This window comes from Xenopus laevis, chromosome 9_10L, assembly GCF_017654675.1.
Source record: "Xenopus laevis strain J_2021 chromosome 9_10L, Xenopus_laevis_v10.1, whole genome shotgun sequence".
Classification (NCBI taxonomy): Eukaryota; Metazoa; Chordata; class Amphibia; order Anura; family Pipidae; genus Xenopus; species Xenopus laevis.
The window spans coordinates 32,530,770-32,552,378 of record NC_054387.1 but is presented as its reverse complement, the minus strand read 5'-3'; the positions used below and the strand labels follow the sequence as shown (position 1 = coordinate 32,552,378).

Here is a 21,609-nt window from a genome sequence, read left to right as displayed (position 1 = left end):
TACTATAGGCATATTCTTCTGGAAGATGAGATCCTTTTCGTTATAATGGAGGGTTCAACTTCAGAGTTTAGGCGCCGCAAAACCTACAGACTTTCATAATTCAAAGATAGGACTCTGGAGAACCAAATTGCTCTTTCAGTGATTCATTTATTCAAAATGTGCACGACATGTTTCTAGCCTAGTGGCTCTTCCTCATATAAGCACCTGAGGAAGAGCCACTAGGCTCGAAACATGTCGTGCACATTTTGAATAAATGAATCACTGAAAGAGCAATTTGGTTCTCCAGAGTCCTATCTTTGAATTATGTTACTATAGGCACCATCTCTCCTTACTATACCTGCTATCCCACAGTCACACTCCCTTCCCAAAGACTATTATCTCACTTCTACTATAGGCAACAATATCTCCCTACTATACCTGCTATCCCACAGGTAACCCAACCAATCAGTGCAGTTAATGTGCAATGTCCCTTTACATATACTTTTAGGGCTCTACTAGAAGAGTGTTTCTAGAGAGTGCCAGACACACACCCACAGAGAATTCTGTTTTTCGGTCATTTACATACACATACATAGCTGAATCATTACCTACAAGTAAAAAGGACACCAAATATTTTTTTAAGTTTAAAGCTTAAGTGTTAAGTATAAGAATGTTGCTATATCTAGGGATTCTTTGTTTAGTTGGTATTGGTTAGCCCAGTTGCTGCTGAATATCATGGCCTAGACAATAAAACCCTCACAGACATACAGTCATCAATTATGCTGAAGTTGTGTACATGTTGGTCATGCTACACCTTGTAGATAATAAAACTGCAACTGATAGTAAGGTGGAAGACTGTATATTTGTATTTATATCATGGCCTGGCATGAAGGTTACCAGGTCTACAGTCAGTATTTCTCCAGGAGCTTTGTGTAGATATACTAATGATTTGACTGACACAGCAGGGTACATTTTATATGAAAGCATTGACTTGCTATAGACCCAGATATATGTCTAATGTTGTTCAAGTTTGTGTATGTATAACTCTGCTCAAATAAAATACTGTTTATAAAATACACACACATTTAGCACAGACCTAGAATTAAAGGCTAAAATCAAATTAGAAACTACAAAGTAATTCTCGACTCCTACAAAAAGCAACATTTTGAGATATCTACATCCAAGTACAGTCTATTCCATTATAACCATAATTGCTTAACTCTCTGTTAATATAGAAATATAGATAAACGGAGGGCACACCATACAATTAGATATTTGGTGCAAAAAACCAAGGTCACCCCTACATCGAGTGGCCATATAATCAATATACCATTCTCTGAGAATCCCCTTGACAAAGGCATTTGTGCCGAAACATTGGGGTTATTCTCATTTGTGGCAAGTATATCTACACCTTGTTGCTTCCTTTTTTTTTCCTTCACACAAACCTTTGGGTGGTATGTATACTGTTGCTATGTATATTATTGAAAGTGAAAGATTTTTTGATACCACCTGAGTTTATAATTGAATTTTATTTTTGAGTGTGCATAACTTATTGTATGGTACTTATTTGCATAGTGTGCATAACTTATTTAACTCTCTGCTAAACCACAGATGAAACTGAAGTTAGCCTGTGTTGGGTTCCTCTTTATAAGACTTCGAAGCTGTCTGGAGCCAGTTGCCTCAGTACTGAATCTGAAAGTAGAAAAGAAGACAGATCTGCTGTGTTTTGGTTTAAGTCCTTCAAATTGCTGTATATCTGTCCCATGTGCATTTGAAATATTTTACTGTATTAGCCTCCGACCACATCTGTTGGACTCCATTCCCATGTATCTATCATCTATTTTTTGAAGTAACATCCTTGTATTTCCTTCAACTTCAAATTGCATCCCCATTTCTAGTCAAAAACATGCCAATGAACTTTCTTGATGGTGTATATTTGCCTTTTTTCTACAATAACATATGGTTCTTCCTTATTTCAAGCAACACAACATTTCCTGATAAGGTGAGTTATTTCTACCTGCACCCTATTTGCCATCTTCTAAAGCATTTCTCTTTTACTAGAAATTACAGGTTAATGGTGCATGCCACAGTGAACATTGGTTTGGTCCAAGTCATTGATACTGTCCATATGTCTTAATTCTTCTCACTAATTAACTTAACAACAAAGGCATTTGAGATCATTGTGACTGGGTAAATTATTTTACATGTGTGTTTTGCATACACGGATTTGTTCTTTTGTCTTTTTTTTCCTTTTAATTCTCTATATATTTTCACTTCTATTTTACCTCTAATGTACATGTAGGGATCCATAGGGTTAATCCATATGTTGCTGAAACCACATGGTTGTAATTCCCCTGCCTGTCCAACTACAGGTTGAACCTAGACTGAAAGGAGGGGTAAGGAGCCCTTGTCCCCGTCCAGTGTGTTCTGGCAGCTACAAGAGGGTGTCAGAAGGTGTCGCTGCTGCGCCGTCTGCTGTGTCAGAAGGTGTCGCATGTGCTCACAGCCATTGCTGCTTTCTACTTTACCGAGGACAGAGTGATCAAGAAGTGCTGCCGGATGTAGGGGCTTAAAAAGGAGCTCGATAGCTCTGCTGGGCCTGGGGCACTCCAGAGCCTGGTAAGCTCAACCATGCAGATTTAAGGTGGCCATACACGGGCAGATAAAGATGCCGATATCGGTCGTTTGGACCGATTTGACAGCTTATCTGCCCGTGTATGGGGGCTTCCGACGGGTCTTTCCGATCGATATCTGGCCACGATATCGATCAGGAAGGTTGGATTTTTACCCGACCGACCCGTCGGAGCCGCTTGTCACATCGTAATTCGATCGTTCGGCCATACGGCCGAACGTTCGAATTACCCCCGATATAGCCACGCAGTTTAGTGGCATATCGGGGAAAGATCCGCTCGTTTGGCGATGTCGCCAAACGGGCGGATCTTGGAGTCTATGGCCACCTTTAGAGCTTGGATGGACTTTTTGTGTGCTCGCACTATGGAGAGTGCTGGTAGCTGTGCCGTGAGAAGTAAAGGGGTTTTTTCATACTTGCACTGCTGATAGTGTTGGGAGCAGTACCCTGAAGATTCAAAGCAAGCTGCATCTGCTTGGCTGAAGGATTTAATCACTGTGGATGCCTGTTCCAGCTCTGGATGAGCCTACCCATCTGAGTGAATCCCCGGGTGAGTTATGCCCCAGAGAGGGTAGAGAAAGAAAGTATCCAGCATGTGTCCCTGTACAGATACAGGTGTCTTTCGTGTGCCTGCCACGTGGGAGCAAATACCTTTGTCCAGCCGGAGAGGTATTTGGGCAGGTAGCGATAACTGGGGAAAGTTAAGAGCTCTTTGGGGAAAATGGACAAACTCTTTGTCCACCAGAAGTGGAGTGTGGGACTTTGCCTGGCAAGGAGATCCCAGGAAAGGACTGCAAATATCCCCAGGGCAGTGGTCATTCATATGTGAATGCATATTTACTTTATTCTTTTTCTGATTTTACATAAAATGTATATTTGTTATACAGCACTTGGTCTGTTTGCTTATTGTTTCCTAATAAAGCCACCCGCCCGTGTATTCCCGGATCCCATTAGGTGGAGGCACTGCCATGAGAAGTAATTCCCAGTACACTTTTACTTTGCAAAGGGGATTCAGGACCTGTAAAGGGTAAGACAAAGGGGTTAAATGCACTTCTCATTTAATTCACACCCTCCTCTGTCCGACTTTCAATCTACCTTTATACCACTTGCCGGTCCCTACAGTAAGAAGGACTTGTAAATAGTTTATATTCCAAAATGGAGAGCTGCAGAATAACAGCATATTAGCTTAGCTACATAGTCCTAAAAATTAAATTAAAAGTGAAATCCTATTTAGTTAGAAAAAAAAAAAAGTATTTTGTAACTTTCACAAAACTATATATACACACACACACACACACACACACACACACATTACCCAGTTTTTACAAAAGGTGACTAATTTTGTATCATGTTTACAAACCATCAGTATCATGGAAAAGGCAAATGAGCAGATCTAGTATTGGTTGTTCGTGGTGTTCATGCATGTATGTTCATGTAGGGGATCAGTCAAATCCTTCCCCTATTTTTCTGTCTTTGACATCATCCGGCCCGGTTACAGGCTGGAGAGCCATCCAATTTGCTGGGTGCCCCAGTACATCCTTGGGAGAGGGGGGTGTCTGACTTTGAAGCCAAATATACAGGGTTACAGACAGAGCTTATAAAGGGATCCCTGCTGCAGCAGCCAGAGAGATCCAGATCTGTGGACTGTGACACTGCTTGAAAGGAGTTTCCTGGGAGAAGGAAAAGGAATGGATGTGTTTTGCTCTGCTTTGAGTATTTGAGCATCAGGGAGAGCCAGTTTCTATCTCCTGCCTGTGGATACTTTGGCCACTGTGTGTTTCCCCAGGGTGAGGACAGGTCTTGCTCATGTACCTGACACGTGGGAGTGGCTACTATCTCCAAAGGGAAAGGTACCTTGGGGCAAGTAGCACTACCTGGGGACATAAGAGCTCTTGGGGAAGGGACATTGAACTCACAGGAGTGATTCTGCATTTATCCACCCAGAGTGGAGCGTGGGACTGAAACTGAAAGCAGAAAAGAATAACAGTAGACAGATCTGCTGTGTTTTGGTTTAAGTCCTTCAAATTGCTGTATATATGTCCCATGTGCTTTTGAAATATTTTACTGTATTAGTCTCCGACCACATCTGTTGGACTCCATTCCCATGTGTCCTGCCAGGGATTGACAGTCCACACAGGTTCCCCACAGTAAAGTTATATTATGTGATTTGCTTTTATAGTTATTGCCCACAGTTTTACATAAAGTTTATATTTGTTTTACTGCAACTGTGTGTTTTATTTTTCCTAGTGAAAACCCCCTGAGGTGTGCTCCTTAGTGTTCCCCAGGTGGATGCACTGCAAATCCCAGTTCCCAGTACTTTTCATACGCAAAAGGGATTCAGGGCCCTGGATTGCCAGGGGTTAATTGCTATTTGAAAAGACAGTAATCAAATTAGGGTTATATAAATGTAAGAAAACAGTAGAGATCTTTATCTCAGAATTATTATGTCTATTGGAATTTCTCTTTTTTTTAATCTGGCAAGCTTTTTATTCTTTTTAATAAACCAATTTTAAATGAGAACCAAACCCTAAAAAAGAATATGGCTAAAATTGCCATATTTTATATACTGAACTTATTGCACCAGCCTAAAGTTTCAGCTTTTCAATAGCAGCAATGATCCAGGACTTCAAACTTGGGGGTCACCATCTTGAAAAGTGTCTGCAACACTTACATGCTCAGTGTGCTCTGAGCAGTTGTTGAGAAGCTAAGCTTAGTGATTGTTACAAAAAAATTGTCCTGTAATATAAGCTGATGCTACGATTATTAAATTCTGAAGGTAGTTGCACTGGTTTCTGTGCTGCAATGTAATAATTACTAATAAGCTTTACGTTATGACATTTATATTCTATGTGTACTGTATATTGTGAGTGTGGTACAGAAGCCCAAAATAATGTGCAACATTTCTAGCCTTACTTTAGTTAATCTTTAGTTCTCCTTTAAGGTAATTTAAACATTTTAATCCCAGTATCTTTGGGATCTTCAGGGATTTCTGGAAACACATTATCCAGAAAGATCAATCAAATAACCCATTTTTAAATAGTGTTTCCTTTTTCTCTGTAATATTAAAACAGTACCTTGTACTTGATCCCAGCTAACAAATAATGAAAACCATTTTGGAGGCAAAAACAATCATACTGGGTTTATTTAATGGTCAAATCTTTTTTTTAGTAGACTTAAGGTATAGAGATCCAGTTTATTAAAAGGTCCATTATGCAGAAAACCCCAGGGCCAGAGCATTCTGGATAACAGGTCCCATACCTGTAGAGTATGTATGAGTTTCAGAGTATAGGGCCCCAGAAAAATAAAACTGTCATCTGTGTAACCTAATCCTGATATTGCTGAGCCATGTGCTTTGGAAAACCCTGAACTTGGTTGTCTTGATGATCCTAAGGCTAGTGATGCCAGTGTAGCAAAATAATGCAAAATAAATAATAAATAAAACTTCTGCCATGTTGCACAGTCTAATAAAAGCAGCATGTTACAAATATTTACAATATTTATGTATCTGTTAAACCTCCCTCTTTCTTATTTCCATCAGATCTCAGCTCAGCTTAGCAGTTCCCCCTTTTCTTCAAGCAAGAGGTCCATCAAAAGAAAACTGTATTCTTATAGTAGAAGGCTGTGTTTCAGTGACAATTTACCTATAAAGAATTTTGGTGGGGGCATGACCTGATGGCGACCTAGCAGCACACACTTCTAGAGAGCTCCGAACCACTGCCACCACTTAGCATACAGCCCCACACTGATCAATCTCCTTGCTCCGCAGCCATCATAGATGGGGAAGAATTTACACAAAACCAGATTGGATGCAACTGCGAGGCTTGAGCAGTACTCACAAGTCACCCACCAGAATAGTGCAGACTGGCTCCTCTCCCTCACCTCCTCTACCACCCGAACCTCTCTAACATCAACTCCTGCAGACCCCTCTCCTGTGGATTTAATGGTGGCTATAACGCAGTGTCAGATCACGCTAGATGCAACGTTCACATTCAAACTGGAGGAACTTAAAGTGGACCTCTCACTCATTAAACAAGACATGCAAAACATGAGGGAGTGCACAGGGTGACTAGAGGAATGCATAGAAGGGCTGGAGGACTGCACAGCACAGGTCCCTGGGGACCTATCTCAAATTAAGCAGCTATTGCAAACAGCCAATGACCAAATTGATAACTTGGAGAATAGGCAGAGGTGATCCAACATCAGAATAGTGGGACTTCCTGAATGAGCAGAAGGCTCCCATCCCAATCTCTTCACCTAAAACTGAGACCTTAGTGCCTGAGCACTTTTCTGCACAATTTGTGGTAAAAAAAAGTCCCTATGAGGCCCCTTTCACCGGAGGCCCCCGTATGGCCTCTCTCATTAAACTCTTGAACTACTGTGACAGGTATGCAGCCATCAGAGCAGAAAGGAAAACGGGTGATATATTGCATGAAGGAGCATACCCAAACTATTCCTTTATAACTCAGAGGAAAAGGAGCTCATATCAAGGTGTCATATCAAGGCTCATATCAAAGCGTAGATTGAAGGACCAGGGCATTGAATACTCCATGATGTTCTTAGCTAAGCTCAAAGTCCTGGATGGAAATAAATCTCTATTCATCAGAAAGTCCAACACCGTTGCTGACTGGTTGGATCATAGACCTTCTCTAATGCACAGCACCTGTCAATAACAACTGACCCCACTTCAATGTAAGCAAGGTGAAGGGTATTCTCTGTCACAAAGTACTTGAATTTCTTTCCTCTGATTTAGCAGCCTTAAAAACTTTTGGATTTACGGCTACATGTAAAGTAACAAGGCCATAAGCCTGGAAGTGGATATATTGAACACGGAGCACCAGCAGTTGTTAAAATCCATATTTTATTGAATCTTCATTAAAAAGATAAGCAGAACATGTATCCCAAAGGCATGCTTGACGCGTTTCGTGGACTAAGCCACTTTCTCAAAAGCTTTGCCTGGAAGGCTCGTAGACAGAGGCGCACACATATCTTTCTCTGGCACTTTTCCGGGGCATTTTTTCGGGGGCAATGGGTTGTGGAACAAAGTTGCACCAACTCAGTGTGCAGGCTACCACATCAACATTGTCTAGCCGCCTTATTAACCTAAACCACCTAGTGTCACATAGGCCTCTTTGGGGATGCTGGGCACTCTATAGGAAGCTAGACATTGACTTTTCTCTTCTCATGATAACCATCCGGCATCCTAACCCTACTCCCTTGAGGATACATGATGGCTGTAGCTCACCAGCATACATACAGTAGCTGGCAAGCTGGAATGAGCTGACCCTCCAGGTCAGCACACAGCTGAATATCTGCAGAGATGTTATTCATCTTTTCTGTTAGTTCAGAACTCTGACTTTAGATTGATTGCAACTTAACTCAGACCTCTCTCTAGTTTAAAACTACATTCTGGGAAAATGTATCTCCATGTTGGGGGGGGATACCGGGAGAGGGGTACTATATGTTGGGGGTTTTTCTTTGCATTTCACTTTCTCTTTTCCTACTTTGTCTCAGGGGCCAAATGTATCCTCCATTGCCATAATGTGGATCTCGGGATTTTAAATGCCCCTGGGGCCGCCACACCATCATTGTCTGACCCAGCTGCCCTGGGTTTGGCTATAGTCTCATGCTGGCCCATACGGACAACTCTTTACCATACTACACTATCATTTGGGAAATTTAAGGTTATAATGTGGAATGTACGGGGGTTGAATGACAAAGTCAAAAGGTCTGCTATATTAGACACATTAAAAAAGTTTGTTGCTGACCTCATGCTGCTGCAAGAAACTCACTTAGGCAGCGTACTCGCTCCCTAAACCGCCACTGGGTGTCTGCTGTATACACTGCCGAATACTCCACATACTTGAGAGGAGTAGCCATACTTGTAAGGAAAGCCCTCATTTTTCATTTTTAAGGTCTCACTTCTGAGTAGGCAAATACTGGATACTCCAAGCACAAATTTTGGGGACATCATATCTTATAATTGTCTATGTCCCACCCCCAGCAAACATGCAATTGCTGAATGAGATTGTCCAAAAAGTAGCTAACTATGGTCATGTGCCCACAAAATGAGCATGGGACTTTAACATGGTTCTGAATCCTGCCACAGATAAAACCCAACCCACATGACTCCCTCTCCTTTGCTAAGTGGGCTGCAACAGTTTACTTGCTACTCAACAGCCACGACGGCCCTCTCCTGCATATATCTAGTAACTTTTAAAATACTGCAGACTCTTGGGGATGTACAAATACTATACAGACCATGCCCCTCTATACTGGAGGCAACCCCAATCACCACAAACTATTGGGGCGTCCCCCCCCAAATGGATATAACATCCAAAAATAGTGGAAGAAATTCCTCCCATAATGCAACAATACTGGGAGGCTAATAAAGGCTCAGTGTCTGTATATATGCAGACAAGGCCTATGTAAGGGGAACTTATATTGCACTGATCAACTCAGACAGCAGACAGACTCTGAGGTGACACAAGCACACTCTGAGTTGGTAAAGTAAGAGTTGGCTGAATCACCTACAATTGATACGGCCATTAAAATGATGGATGCCCAGCAGCAGGTAGGACTTATTATGTGGATAAAATACTCCAATAACCGAGCCGTTATTCTTGAGGCAGCAGTGGGTGGCTCCTTTAAAGCTCTGACCAGATCACTATAGAGAGGCCCATCCCAGTACCACATTACTACTACACCTATAGCTACAGTAATTTGTGCCTTACAGAAAGCCTTAGCACTAGCACTGGGCACTCCCTCACTATGGTCTGTCTGGACTCCCCTGTGGGGGAACACACACCTACCCCAACTTCAACTCATCCCCAAGGTTAGCTGCTGGGCTTTTCAGGGAGTTAAAACTTTGTGAGACATTATAGAGAATGGTCATGTCAAACAATTTCCAACTTTAAAATAAGAATTTGACCTTCCATGGAATATGGTAGTTTGTTATGTCCAGCTCAAACATGTATTCCAAATGCAATTCCCCATTAGTCCTGTACAACTCAAAGAAACAACCCTAGAAAATACCTTCTTCAGGCAGGTCTGTACAACCACTATAAATGTGCTATACAATTTTACTTAAGACAGGCCTTGAGCCATCGTCGACCCATTGAGTACCATTAAACAAAAATGGATTAGGGATACCCCTAAGCTGGAGGATGAGTTCCTCAATAGAGTGTATTTTACTCCCTACCGACTGGCCAAACAATGCCCCACAGTTTCAAATCTTTGTCACAAGAGCAGAGACTCAATAGGGACCTTACTTCATGTGAATTGGAAATGTCCAGAAATCTAACAGGTTTGGGTTGAAGTGATACAATACATGGTAGATGAACTTAACTTGCCTGCCAGACATACTCCACTTCTCTTCCTACTTGGTATTGTGCAAGATTTCAAGCTGGGTTCATACATGAGACTCTGCTATTTAAAACTGCTCTATTATGCCAAGGCCACTGTCCCTTCAATTAACATTTGCGAAAAAAATATTAATGACTCTTTCAGAAGCAGAAGCTAATGTACATCACCAGTGGCCTGGCTGATGGTGCTTAGTCAATGATGCAGCATCAGTAAGCTCATATGTGTTGACAAATGTATTCCTCAACCCCTACTTTTATGGCCCTTGAGACCTCTACCTCTTTTTCTTTCTCTAAGCTTTCTTTCTGTTGTTTAAAATTGTTGTTGTAAAAAACTGTTCAATAAAATAAAGCTTTAAAAAAAAAATTGGTCAATCAATTAAAATCAGTAGAATACTTTTTTTTTGTGCTAATTTCTTGGTAGTCAAGTAAGATCTGTAAAAGTTGATTAGAGCCACACTGGGATCCATGATGAGGGAAAAGAACTGCTCAGATTTCCTTCAACAAACATTTAATGCCACATGCTTACCTTTATATTTGGTCACCACAGCTGAATTGACCCTTAGGGGCTCCTGGAAGGTGACAGTGAGTGATGTGCTGCTCGTTATCATAAGACAGACATTGGTCGGCGCCTCAGGGGCTCCTGGGGAAATAAAACATGAGGAGACTTCAGAAGTGATCTAAGTAAATCCTAACTAAACAACAGAAAGAGCGGGTAAGAACATTTACGTATCACCTTTCATTCCTGCTATCAGTACTAAGTAAATTGGACTCGATGGGATCGATTGGCACTTAATACTCTTCAAATACAGAAATAAAGGTAAGAATGCAAAAACTCATTCGACTGTTATTTTATATACAAAAAAAAGTTCAACATTCCAGTTTATGTAGGTCACTGCCCATTGTTTTCAATGAGGATTAAAGATGGAAATCATACAATTGACATTGCAGAGCATTTGGGCAGGGAAATTTCGAAAAGAATGTTGTTTATTACTGAACATATTCACACAAGTTGTTTCTAGCTGTCATGCTTTAATCAAATTAAATGTGGAAGAGTGTATTAACAATTAAGTGTTTTAGGTCATTGTTTTAACTTGAATGTAGAAGTCAATTTCCTAGTTGCAATGTGACTAATTTGCAGGTACTCCTAATGTCTGTTATGTCAGGAATTACATTTGTTTGTAAATTATCAATGTAAAAGAAACAATGGCAATGTATATTTATTTACTTATAGATCTTTAACATTGTTCTAAGCTAATAGGGGTGTGGAGCAAATATTAGACTGCAAAGAGGAAATTACACATAATAGACTTGAACCTCTGATCGGTCAGACAGCTGAGGTCGCCAATCTTATTTACCTGTGAGCCATGTTCAAAAGTAGAAAGTGGTAGTGAGACATTTTTACATGAAAAAGGGTTCCCATGGCCTGCCAAACAGGAGCAATGATTGGCTGCTTGTAAGCACCATTTGGACTGTCACATTCAGGTGCCTCTTCTTGACAGTACACTAGTATCTTTATGCTTCCAAAACTTACCTCCAAGTTATAAATGAAAACATTCTACTTTGAAGCCACTAGGAGCAGCATCAGAATAGGTGGCAAGCAACAATTGATGTCAAGCCACTGGTCTAGAGTATAATAATTTGTTAGATGCAGACTTTTTTTTTAAACTGGTTTGCAGAAAAAAAAATCAAGCAAGTTTTTTTCGGGATTGAAATTTTTGTTTCAATCACTAGTATATTTCAAATAAAAAATAAATTGGAAAGCATGACAAAGTTGCATTAATTTTTTCTCTTACAAATTAGATGTGATGTAAAATAACTGTTAACATTCTAAATTCACCAACTAAAACTTGACAAGCTTCTATAGAATTCAATGAGTGGTGTATTTTTTTAGTTTTGATTGATAAATCTCACAAAAATAGTTTGGAAAACGTGAATTAAAATTAATTCAAGAAAACATATAGTCTCGATTTAACAAATTTAGACTGGATTCCTATACCATCTGGTTTTGCAACTCTGAAAATCTGTATTTGTGATACATACGATCATTTCTACTTTTAAACATCTATGGGGAGTTAGCCACAATCTAGTTTTTAAGGAGAACAAAAAAAAACACTAAATATGGGTAGAAATGCTGTAATTTTTTATACTGAACTTATTGCACCAGCATTAGGTTACAGCATCTTTATAACAATAATGATCCAGGCCTTTGAAGTTGTGCACAGGAGCTTACCATCTTAGATTTTGCCAGTCAGTGACACCGCACATGCTCAGTGTGCTTTGGACAGCTATTGGAAAGCTAAGTTTTTTTTTTTATATACTTTATCTTTATTTCCAAATTTTTCCATTGTAAAAGGAAGTTACATGTACATGTAAAAATAGCGCAATCGTCTGTATCATATACATATTCCAAAACATCTCAGTTTCCACATCATTATTTTTACATTAGAATATAATTCCAAAATACAAGTAAAAGAAACAGGGGAAAGAGAAAGAGAGAGAAAGAGAGAGAGAAAAAAAAAAGAGAAAGAAAACCCCTCAAGACATGTAGTCATCCCACCCCTTTTTGATTTCAAACTTCTTCTAGTTTCAATATATTTTTAATTGCGTTTAACTTTAGTTCTCCTGTATAACAGTTCTAGCCATCCGCTACCATGAGATTTTTATATTCTGATGTATCTTTATACCTTGTCCATGCCGACCATGTAGCAATATATTTTTCCTGTGTACTATTGTCATAAGAGATCATTTCCTCCATTTTCCTTATGGATACAATTTCTCGTATCCACTCCTCTACTAAGGTGGGGGGTGGATCGATTTCCATTTCCTCGGTATCACTGCTCTTGCTGCTTGTAAGGCAAATTTTATGAAACTATTTTTTATCTTCTTTATAGAGCCTGGCAACATGGACAGTAACCACACCTCAGGTGCCTCAGGTAGATATCCCCCTGTTACTTGTGTCAAATGTTTGTTAATCTGCTCCCAGTACTTTCTTATTTTTGGGCACGTCCACCAGATGTGTAGAAATGTTCCAGGTTCCGTGGTGCATCTCCAACATTGATCTGTAGTTGCTGGATATATTTTTTTTAATTTTGTTGGATATAGGTACCACCTCGTAAGAATTTTGAAGTTAGTTTCTTGCATCTTCACTGCCATGCTCATCTTATGAGTAAGTACATAGGCCTTTTGCCACTCGTTGTCTGTGAAAGCTCTTCCTATCTCTTTCTCCCAGTTTATGGCATAGGTTGGGCGATTTTTGAACTTTATCTGGTTTATGATTCCAACTCCTAGTGATACAGTGTGTGTTGGAGGTGCCTTTATTTGTATCAATTTCTCAAAAGGAGTAGCACTCTTTTTCTTGATCTCATTTTTTAACGATCTCTTATACCAATGCATCAATTGGGTGTATTGAAAATTATGCATTGGTTTCTGTTCTAGTGGTGTAATTAATTTGTTCAGGGATATCAATCCTTCTTCATTCATCACCTCACAAGCTCTTAAACACTTCCCCTCCGTCGAGTTTAAAAATCCTCCAGTTGTTATACCTGGATTGAACTGGGGGTTCCCAGTTATCGGCAGAGCTGGACCTTCATAATTTATGATCTCATCATATTGTCTTTTTATTTGATCCCAGTGTCTTAAGGTATATCTTGTTATTAACAGATATTTATCATATGGTTGACGGTTTAGTTTCGATATCCAGGGGAGCGATGCCAGAGTCGTTTTGGCTAGGGATTGTTCAATCTGGACCCAATCTTTATTGTCTTTGTGATGCTGCCAATCCAGTATCCTAGTCATTGTGATAGCTTGAGAATAGGTTCTAAGGTCTGGAAGGCCTAGTCCCCCCTTCTCTTTTGGTCTTATCAAGATATTTCTCGATACTCTGCTCAACTTTTTTCCCCCTAGGAATTTTGTAAATAATCTCTGTGTTTCGACATAGAATATGTTTGGAATCTGACATGGCAATACTTGCATTACATACAGTAATCTAGGAAGTATGTTCATCTTGATTACATTTACCTTGCCAAACCAAGAAAGCTGTATTTTTCCCCAATCTTCCAGATCTTTTCTTATCTGTTCCATCATTTTATTGTGGTTAAGGGCATGGGCATCTGTCACCATCTTGGGTACCTTGACTCCTAGATATTTAATATATGTGTCAGACCAAATAAATGGGAAATTCTTCTTTAGCTCTGCAAGTGTTTTTGTTTGGAGAGTTATAGACATTGCTTCCGATTTGGTTATGTTGACTTTAAAGTTACTATATTTTCCAAATCTTCTTAGCTCTTTCATTATTTCTGGAAGTGAAAATAATGGTTGGGTAATGTATAGCAGGAGGTCGTCTGCATAGCTTGCCGTCTTGTAGTTAACCCCTGACAGAGAGAATCCCTTGATATTGGGGTTCCCTCTTATCGCATTTGATAAGTGTTCCATGGTCAACACATATAACAATGGCGATAGAGGACATCCTTGCCTAGTCCCATTTCTGATTTGAAATGGCTTTGTAAGAACTCCGTTTATTTTAAGTCTTGCTGATGGATTTGTATATAGGAACATTATTCTTGCCAAGGCCAGTTTTCCCATGCCCATTTGTTTCAAAGTTGCCTCTAGGAAGGACCACGCCACTCTGTCAAAAGCCTTTTCGGCATCTGTAGACAAGATCATGGTTTCTTCTCTTCTTAAGCTCATTTGTTCTATTAAAGTAAAGGTCTTAAGCACATTATCTCTTCCCTCTCTTTTGTGTATAAAGCCTACTTGGTCCTTGTGTATAATTTTGGGTAGTATTTCTTTAAGTCTGAGAGCCAAGATTTTTGCGTATATTTTTATGTCTTCGTTAAGCAAAGATATAGGTCGATAGCTTGTACAAAGTGCTGGGTCTTTGCCTGGTTTTAAAAGCATTACAATATGGGTTTCTAAAAGTGCACTGGAAGGGCTTATAGACATATCTATTCCATTAAAAGCCTGCAACATAATAGATCTCAGGTCCAGCAGAGTTTTATAGAATAAAGTTGTATAGCCATCTGGTCCTGGACTTTTCCCCACTGGTGCAACTTTAATTGCCTGATTCAGCTCTTCTGCTGTAATCGGCATTTCCAATCTGCTTATTTCCTCTTGAGTTAGTTGGGGAAGTCCTGTCTCTCTTATAAACGTATGTAGCGTTGAATCATCTTGTTCTACAGCTTTTCCCTTCAGGTTATATAGAACTGTATAATACTTATGGAAAGTTTCTCCTATGTCTGTTGTTGTGTAACATAGCTCTCCTAAAGAATTTTTTATTGTAGCTATATGTGTTCTTGCCTGTTTCGCTTTTAAGGCACGTGCTAATAGCTTTCCGCTCTTGTTTCCAAATTCGTAGAATTGCTTTCTACATCTCGATATGTAGTATTGGTGTTTTTTATATAATTCTTCTTTTAGCTGTTGTCTCAGACCTGTAAGCTTTCCATAGTCAACGGTATTTAACAAAGTTTTATGTGCTTGTTCTATGTCCTGTATATCTTGTAAGATTTTTGCTATGTTATTAGCTCTTTGTTTTTTAAGTCTGGCTCCGTGCTTAATTAGGATTCCTCTTAACACGCATTTCAGTGCTTCCCATTTAACTAGTGAAGATGAATCATCCTCTTCATGAATAAGCTTATAGTCTTTTATACCTTCTGTTAATTCTTTGTAACAAAGTGCATCTATCAGTAAGGACTCGTTCAACTTCCAAGACCTGTTGTATTTTTTTTTCTTATTTACATCAAGCATTATATATATTGGTATTTTTTTTTCTTATTTACATCAAGCATTATATATATTGGCGCATGATCTGAGATGGTTATGTTCCCTATTTCAGTTTCAGTGACTTGTTCAAGTGAGTAATGTGAAACCAGCAAATAATCTATTCTACTATACATGTTATGTACTTGGGAGTAGAATGTATAGTCTCTGTCCGCTGGGTGCTGTATCCTCCAAATATCTATTAGGTTTCCCTGTTGTAGTTGTTTCTTTAACCCTTTCTGGACCCGATAGGGAATTGCTGTTTTACCGGTAGTAGTATCCATCTTTGGATCCAGAGCTAGGTTAAAATCTCCGCCAAATAATATTGGACCTTCTGCCCATTGCGTCAATTTATCTAATACTATCTTTATAAATGAAGGTTGCTTTATATTGGGACTGTATATATTCACCAATGTCCATACTTGACCCTGAATATCTATTTTGGCTAGTATTTATCTACCTTGTGGGTCCATCTTACTATCTATTATCCTATATGTGTCAATTTTCTGTGGATCGCTATTGCTACTCCTTTTGCTTTCCCTATAGGGTTGTCACTAAATATCCATGATGTGTAAAATTTGCTCTTAATCACAGGTCTATGCATCGTTTTGAAATGAGTTTCTTGTATTAAAGCGATATCGACCTGCTTTGATTGAAGTTCGTACAAAATTTGTGAACGCTTTTGTGGGCTATTTAAGCCTTTTACATTATATGAACAGATTTTTATTACCATTGTGTCTTATCTTTATGGGGATTGCTCATCTTTGCATGCTCTATGGGCTCAGCTCTCCATATCATAGCACATTGTGGGATGACTACATGTCTGATAACAAAGAAAGAATAAGAGAGAGGACAGAGGAAGAAAAAGAAAATAAATAAATAAATAAATAAGAAAGAAACCATTGGCAGTACCTAGTGGTTCCCCGGCTAATCTGGGGTGCCATATAAGAAAAATTATTTTACCAATTATTGTATTGCAGCAATTATTTTTGCCGCTCCCTACTGTGGGGTGTGTTAGGCTTGACTCCTTCTTTGTCTTCTCTCTTTTCTCCTTTTCCCTTTCCTCCTTTAACTGGGTTTGTCTCCCGTCCCGGTTATAATCTATGTTGATCTTTGCCTGCCATTATAGCTTTTATGTTTGCTCTTTATTTCCTACTAATTATTTTTAGATACCCCGTCTAACTCTTCATCTTTTACATTGTGGGCCCTATTCCTAGGGAAAGAAGAGGAAAAAAAAAAAAAAAAAAAAAAAAAAAAAAAGGGGGGGGGGGAGGTGGAGTTAATAAGTCTTTCCCTACAAGCTTGGTTATGCTTAGATGAATATTTATTTCATGTTATTTTAGTTTATTTATCCAAAAAAAAGAAAAAAATTAATAGGTAAATAAATAATAGTTAAAAAAAAAAAAAAAAAAAAAAAGTGTTCTGAAAGTGATATGAATCTCACTCACACGTGTTCCTGTGTAACCTGTATAGTTTGTGATTCTTACTAATACTAATAATTGCTTTAAAAAAAAAAAGAAAAGAAAAGAAAAGAAATTATTAAAATAATTGTTGTGACTTATTATGTGGTGTGGAGTTCTCTGTGAGTAGAACACTCTTATTGTGAACCTATGTGTCCATATTTCTGTGATAGGAGAGGGAAAAATGTATGATAAGTGAATAAGTACTAAAAATCAGATAAACCAAAAGAATAAAAAGAGAATGATACAAAAAGATAAGCAAAGAAAAATTAGTGTATAGTGTTTTGAAAGAGGGAAACCCCTTACAGTCAACCTATTTAATCTTATATTCATATAAAGGTGATGTGTGGAAGGAAACCCATTCCTCGGTGTGCCTGCTAGTGTTCAAAATTTCCAAATCTCTATATTACAAGTTCTTGTCTCCTCGGAGACGTGAGGGAAAAGAGACAAAAAAGAAAAAAAAAAAAAAGGAGGGGGGGAGGGGAGGAATTACTATCTCTTGCCGCCTCTGGGTCTAGTTTCGCTATTGTACCCTACTTTTGGATTAACCCCAGATAGGCTTTGTGGCCTGTCTTGATAGACTAGGCTACTAAGCCATATACCTGGATCCTCTGTTCATAGCCCTTTAGCTTAGGTCCTCTTTATCTTCCACTGAGGCATTTATGTTATTAAGTGCTCTTTGCACCTTGACCCAGAATATTTTCATGTACCACCTCAAGTCACATATTCATGACATGCTTGCATATTCATAACATATTTACCCATCCCCCAAAGAAGAAGAAAAAAAAAAAAAAGAGAGTAAAAAAAATTAATTTTACATATATATATATATATATTCTTATACAACACATCAAGTCATATATTCGTATCATATTTACCCGGCCCCCCCTCCAAAAAAAAAAAAAAAGGGTTCCGTACAACACATCAAGTCATATATTTATAACATGTATATAACATATATTTATACCGTGTTTTCTATTCTATTGGAGGGGCTTTGACCCATAAATCACCTAGTGACCAATAAAACTGGCTCCAACTGATAAGCCCCTCCCAGCGATTTTCTTATGAGAGGACTCTAATTGTGTACCTTTAGGCATAGCAATACCTTTCCTAAAAAAAACAAAAAAAAAAAACAACCCACATTATATTTAGTTATTGGACCCTGCAGGTATTGATTTTATGAAATATCCAAAGGAAGTTATAAGTAGCTAATCCCTTTATTCCTTTCTTCTTTCTCATCCCTCCTTTAATCTTCTTTGGGGTTATTGGCACACTTCCTTTGGACTTTTAACCATGTGCCAACCTTTATGTCTGCCAGATCCTCCCCTCCATACATCAACTGCTTCCATTCCTTCAAATCAATCAATGGCAGACTTAGACTGCAGCAAAAGTTTTCCATGTCGTCAGGTTCATTCAAAGTGTATGTCATCTTTATATGTTACCCCAAGTGAAAATGGATAGTTCCATTTGTATTTGATGCCCTTCTCCCTTAGGACAGCAGTTAGAGGGCGCACCAATCTACGCTGTTGTAAAGTCATCCAGGACAAATCTTGGTATATCTCTAACTTACTGTCCTGAAACATACATGAATCTGAGTCCCGAGCTTTAGAGATAATTAAGTCTTTTACCTTATAGCTGGTAAACCGGCATATGACATCTCGTGGTCCTTCTCGGCTGGTGCTTTTACCTGTTGTTCTATGGACTCGATCAAACTCGATTGCCACCTCCTTGGAGCCTTGTAAGAGCATGCTGAAAACGCTTCTTAACGTGTTCTCCAGCTCCCCGTGGCCAACTGTTTCTGTTAAGCCTCTTACGCGTACATTGTTTCGCCTTCCACGGTTGTCGAGGTCTTCCAGCTGGCGTCTGATGTAAAAAAGATCTTTATGATGCTTGTTAATACGCTGTATTCCCTCCTTAATCGCTGGGCTGTTTGTTGAAACTTGTTCATCCAGGTCCTCCAGGTGAGTTCCGATGTTCGTTAAGGCACCCTTAATCTCCTCTAGGTTTTCTCTTTGGGTTCGCTGGATCCCTTCCGCCATTTCTTGTAAATCCACTTTTGTGGGTAGCCACGCTATCATCTCTTGCAGCGCGTGATTAGTTTCGGCCTCAGCGTTATCAGTTACATCTAAGTTTGCCGCCTCATCTAGCGTCGGCGCCATCTTACCCCCCGTAGAAAGCCTGTTCCGTTCCGACCGATCCGTCCTATCAAAATATCTGGACACCGGTACAGTTTTCGTGGATTGAGGCGGGGTGGTAGCGCTCGGTTGCGCCTTCTTTTTGGCGTCTTTGCCCATTTTCTCCCCGTAAGGAAGCTTTAATCCAGCTGAGTAGAATCGCTATGGCAGTCGCGAGGTTTAGGCTTAGGGACGGGAGCTCCTCAACCTAACGTCCGTCTAGGTGAACATCCGGTCACGCCCCCGGAAAGCTAAGTTTAAGGGTTGTTTCAAATCACCAAACAGAAAATGGTTTGTCTATCATAGAAGCTGGTGCCACAGGGCTATATAGATGCTAATGGTGCTCATTTAATGAGAATCTGAATTAATTACTAAGAAGCCTTGTTTTGTCACTTTTATATTCTATATACAGGGTTGGACTGGGCCGGCAGGACACAGAGAAAAAGCCCGGTCTGCACCCCGTGGTTCCTCTTCTTGCCACAAATGGCTTAAAGAAGGTCCTGGGGCAACCGTGCTCAGCAGCCCTGAGACCGAAGCCCCAGTGGGCCTTCCAGTCTGACCCTGTCTATATATACAGTCTATTGTGAGTCAGACCCTAAGCTCATATAATTGACAGCAGCCCAGAGCATGTTTATCTTCGCTGCTGAACTGCCGTAGTCACCTTGGACTGGTTGAGAACTCAAACATAATATTTAGGATTTCTACCCTATTTCTTAATAGTTAAATGTTCGTTTTCCTTTAAACACATATGTAATTCATAGTACTGTACATAAAAAAAATTGTTCAGCTCTAGATATAAATATCAGTAAGGTTAAAAATGAAAAAAATAAATAAAGGGAAATTGTGTGAATAATCCAACAGAAAAGTTGTGCGTATTTTACCTATTAAAATCAACATTGATTAGTGTCATTTTGCCTGAAAGCTGTAACAGACAGAGAGTGGGGCTAACCTGGATAACCTATGCAAAGAATATTGGTAGAACACAAATATGTGCTGTTTGGAAACCAGAAAAAGAGGGATTGTCTATTAAAGGCTGGAGATAGTCATTGCAGGGTTAGTGGTCAGTAGTAGGTCAAGGAAAACGTCATAATCCCTCAAGAGGGGAGTAAAGAAAAGTTCTAGCATGATGTGCCAGCTGGAAGCACAACTAATACACCATTGAGATGGGGAGAGGGAGAAAAAGGGACTTGTTATAGAAAAAGAGAGAATGACTTTGCCTCTCCTCCAAAGTATAAGAGAGAAGCCTGTTCAGTCTTCAACAGTCCAGTCTCATGGCCTACTGTGGTGAACTACAGGCAGCATCTGCCTAGAGCCAGCAAAGACCACCCAGAAAGGCGGCATACAGTAAGCTCTCTGACAGGCTGCTTCCTCTTTCCTATAATTGGCTGACTCAAAGTCATTCTGTTCTTGGGACAACTGAAAGAGGCAAAGAATGTATCTTATTTTCTGTATAATCAAGCATGGGGATGGAAGCATTTCCAAATTTCCAAAGGCTTGCCCTTTTCTATTTGTATTATTTACATATATTATTTATTTATATGTAATACAGTCCACTAGTTTATAGCAATCTCTGAAACTGGAAAACTTGAGAAAATAAAGGGATAGTGTGTCAATTGCAATATAATTTGATAATTATATCCAACTGGGAATTTGAAATATCTGTTGCTGGAAACAGAGACCCTAGCAACCAGAAACTGGATTGAAATGGGTCTGACTGTACAAGACAGTAATGCCTCATCTATCGGATGATTCAACGTGGAGATTTATTTTAGCATTCTGTACTCATGCAGAGATAATAAAGATGATTTTAACACAGCTACTTGTTAGATTTGTGGCTTTGTGAGAGACCACCATATTTGTTTTTGGCTTTATTTTCTTTTTGTTTACTGCAACAATGTAAAGTATTAGGCTTTCCTCCACTCATACTGCAGTTTTATTGCTCCTGTGGAAAATTTGACTTCTCTTTCCCCATGGATGTTCCCTGTAATGGGTAATAGTATGGAATCTATTATCCAGAATTCTCAGGACCTGGGTTTTCTGGATAAGGGGGTCTTTATGTAATTTATATCTCCATACATTAAGCCTGCTAAGAATCATTTAAACATTAAATTAACCAAATCAGGCCCAGATTTCCCCTTGGCCACTGGGTCCTAGCAGCAGAGCACTGGGGATTACACGTACTGGACTACGAGTCTGCAGTGCTCCTTAGATTGTGGATGGACAGCATGCCGCCCCTAAAATACTGCCACCCT

At 39.4% G+C, this 21,609-nt stretch overlaps 1 protein-coding gene across 2 annotated transcripts in view; it reads right to left on the bottom strand.

Moving 5' to 3' along the window:
• The window catches only part of LOC108701012 (ankyrin repeat and fibronectin type-III domain-containing protein 1), a 412,491-nt gene that overhangs the window by 123,175 nt on the left and 267,707 nt on the right, over nucleotides 1–21,609 (bottom strand). For both annotated transcript variants that reach the window (XM_018235128.2, XM_041576478.1), the window contains exon 8: nucleotides 10,496–10,609. In XM_018235128.2, coding sequence (XP_018090617.1) covers nucleotides 10,496–10,609 — 114 coding nt within the window. The remainder of the gene's footprint in view (nucleotides 1–10,495; nucleotides 10,610–21,609) is intronic.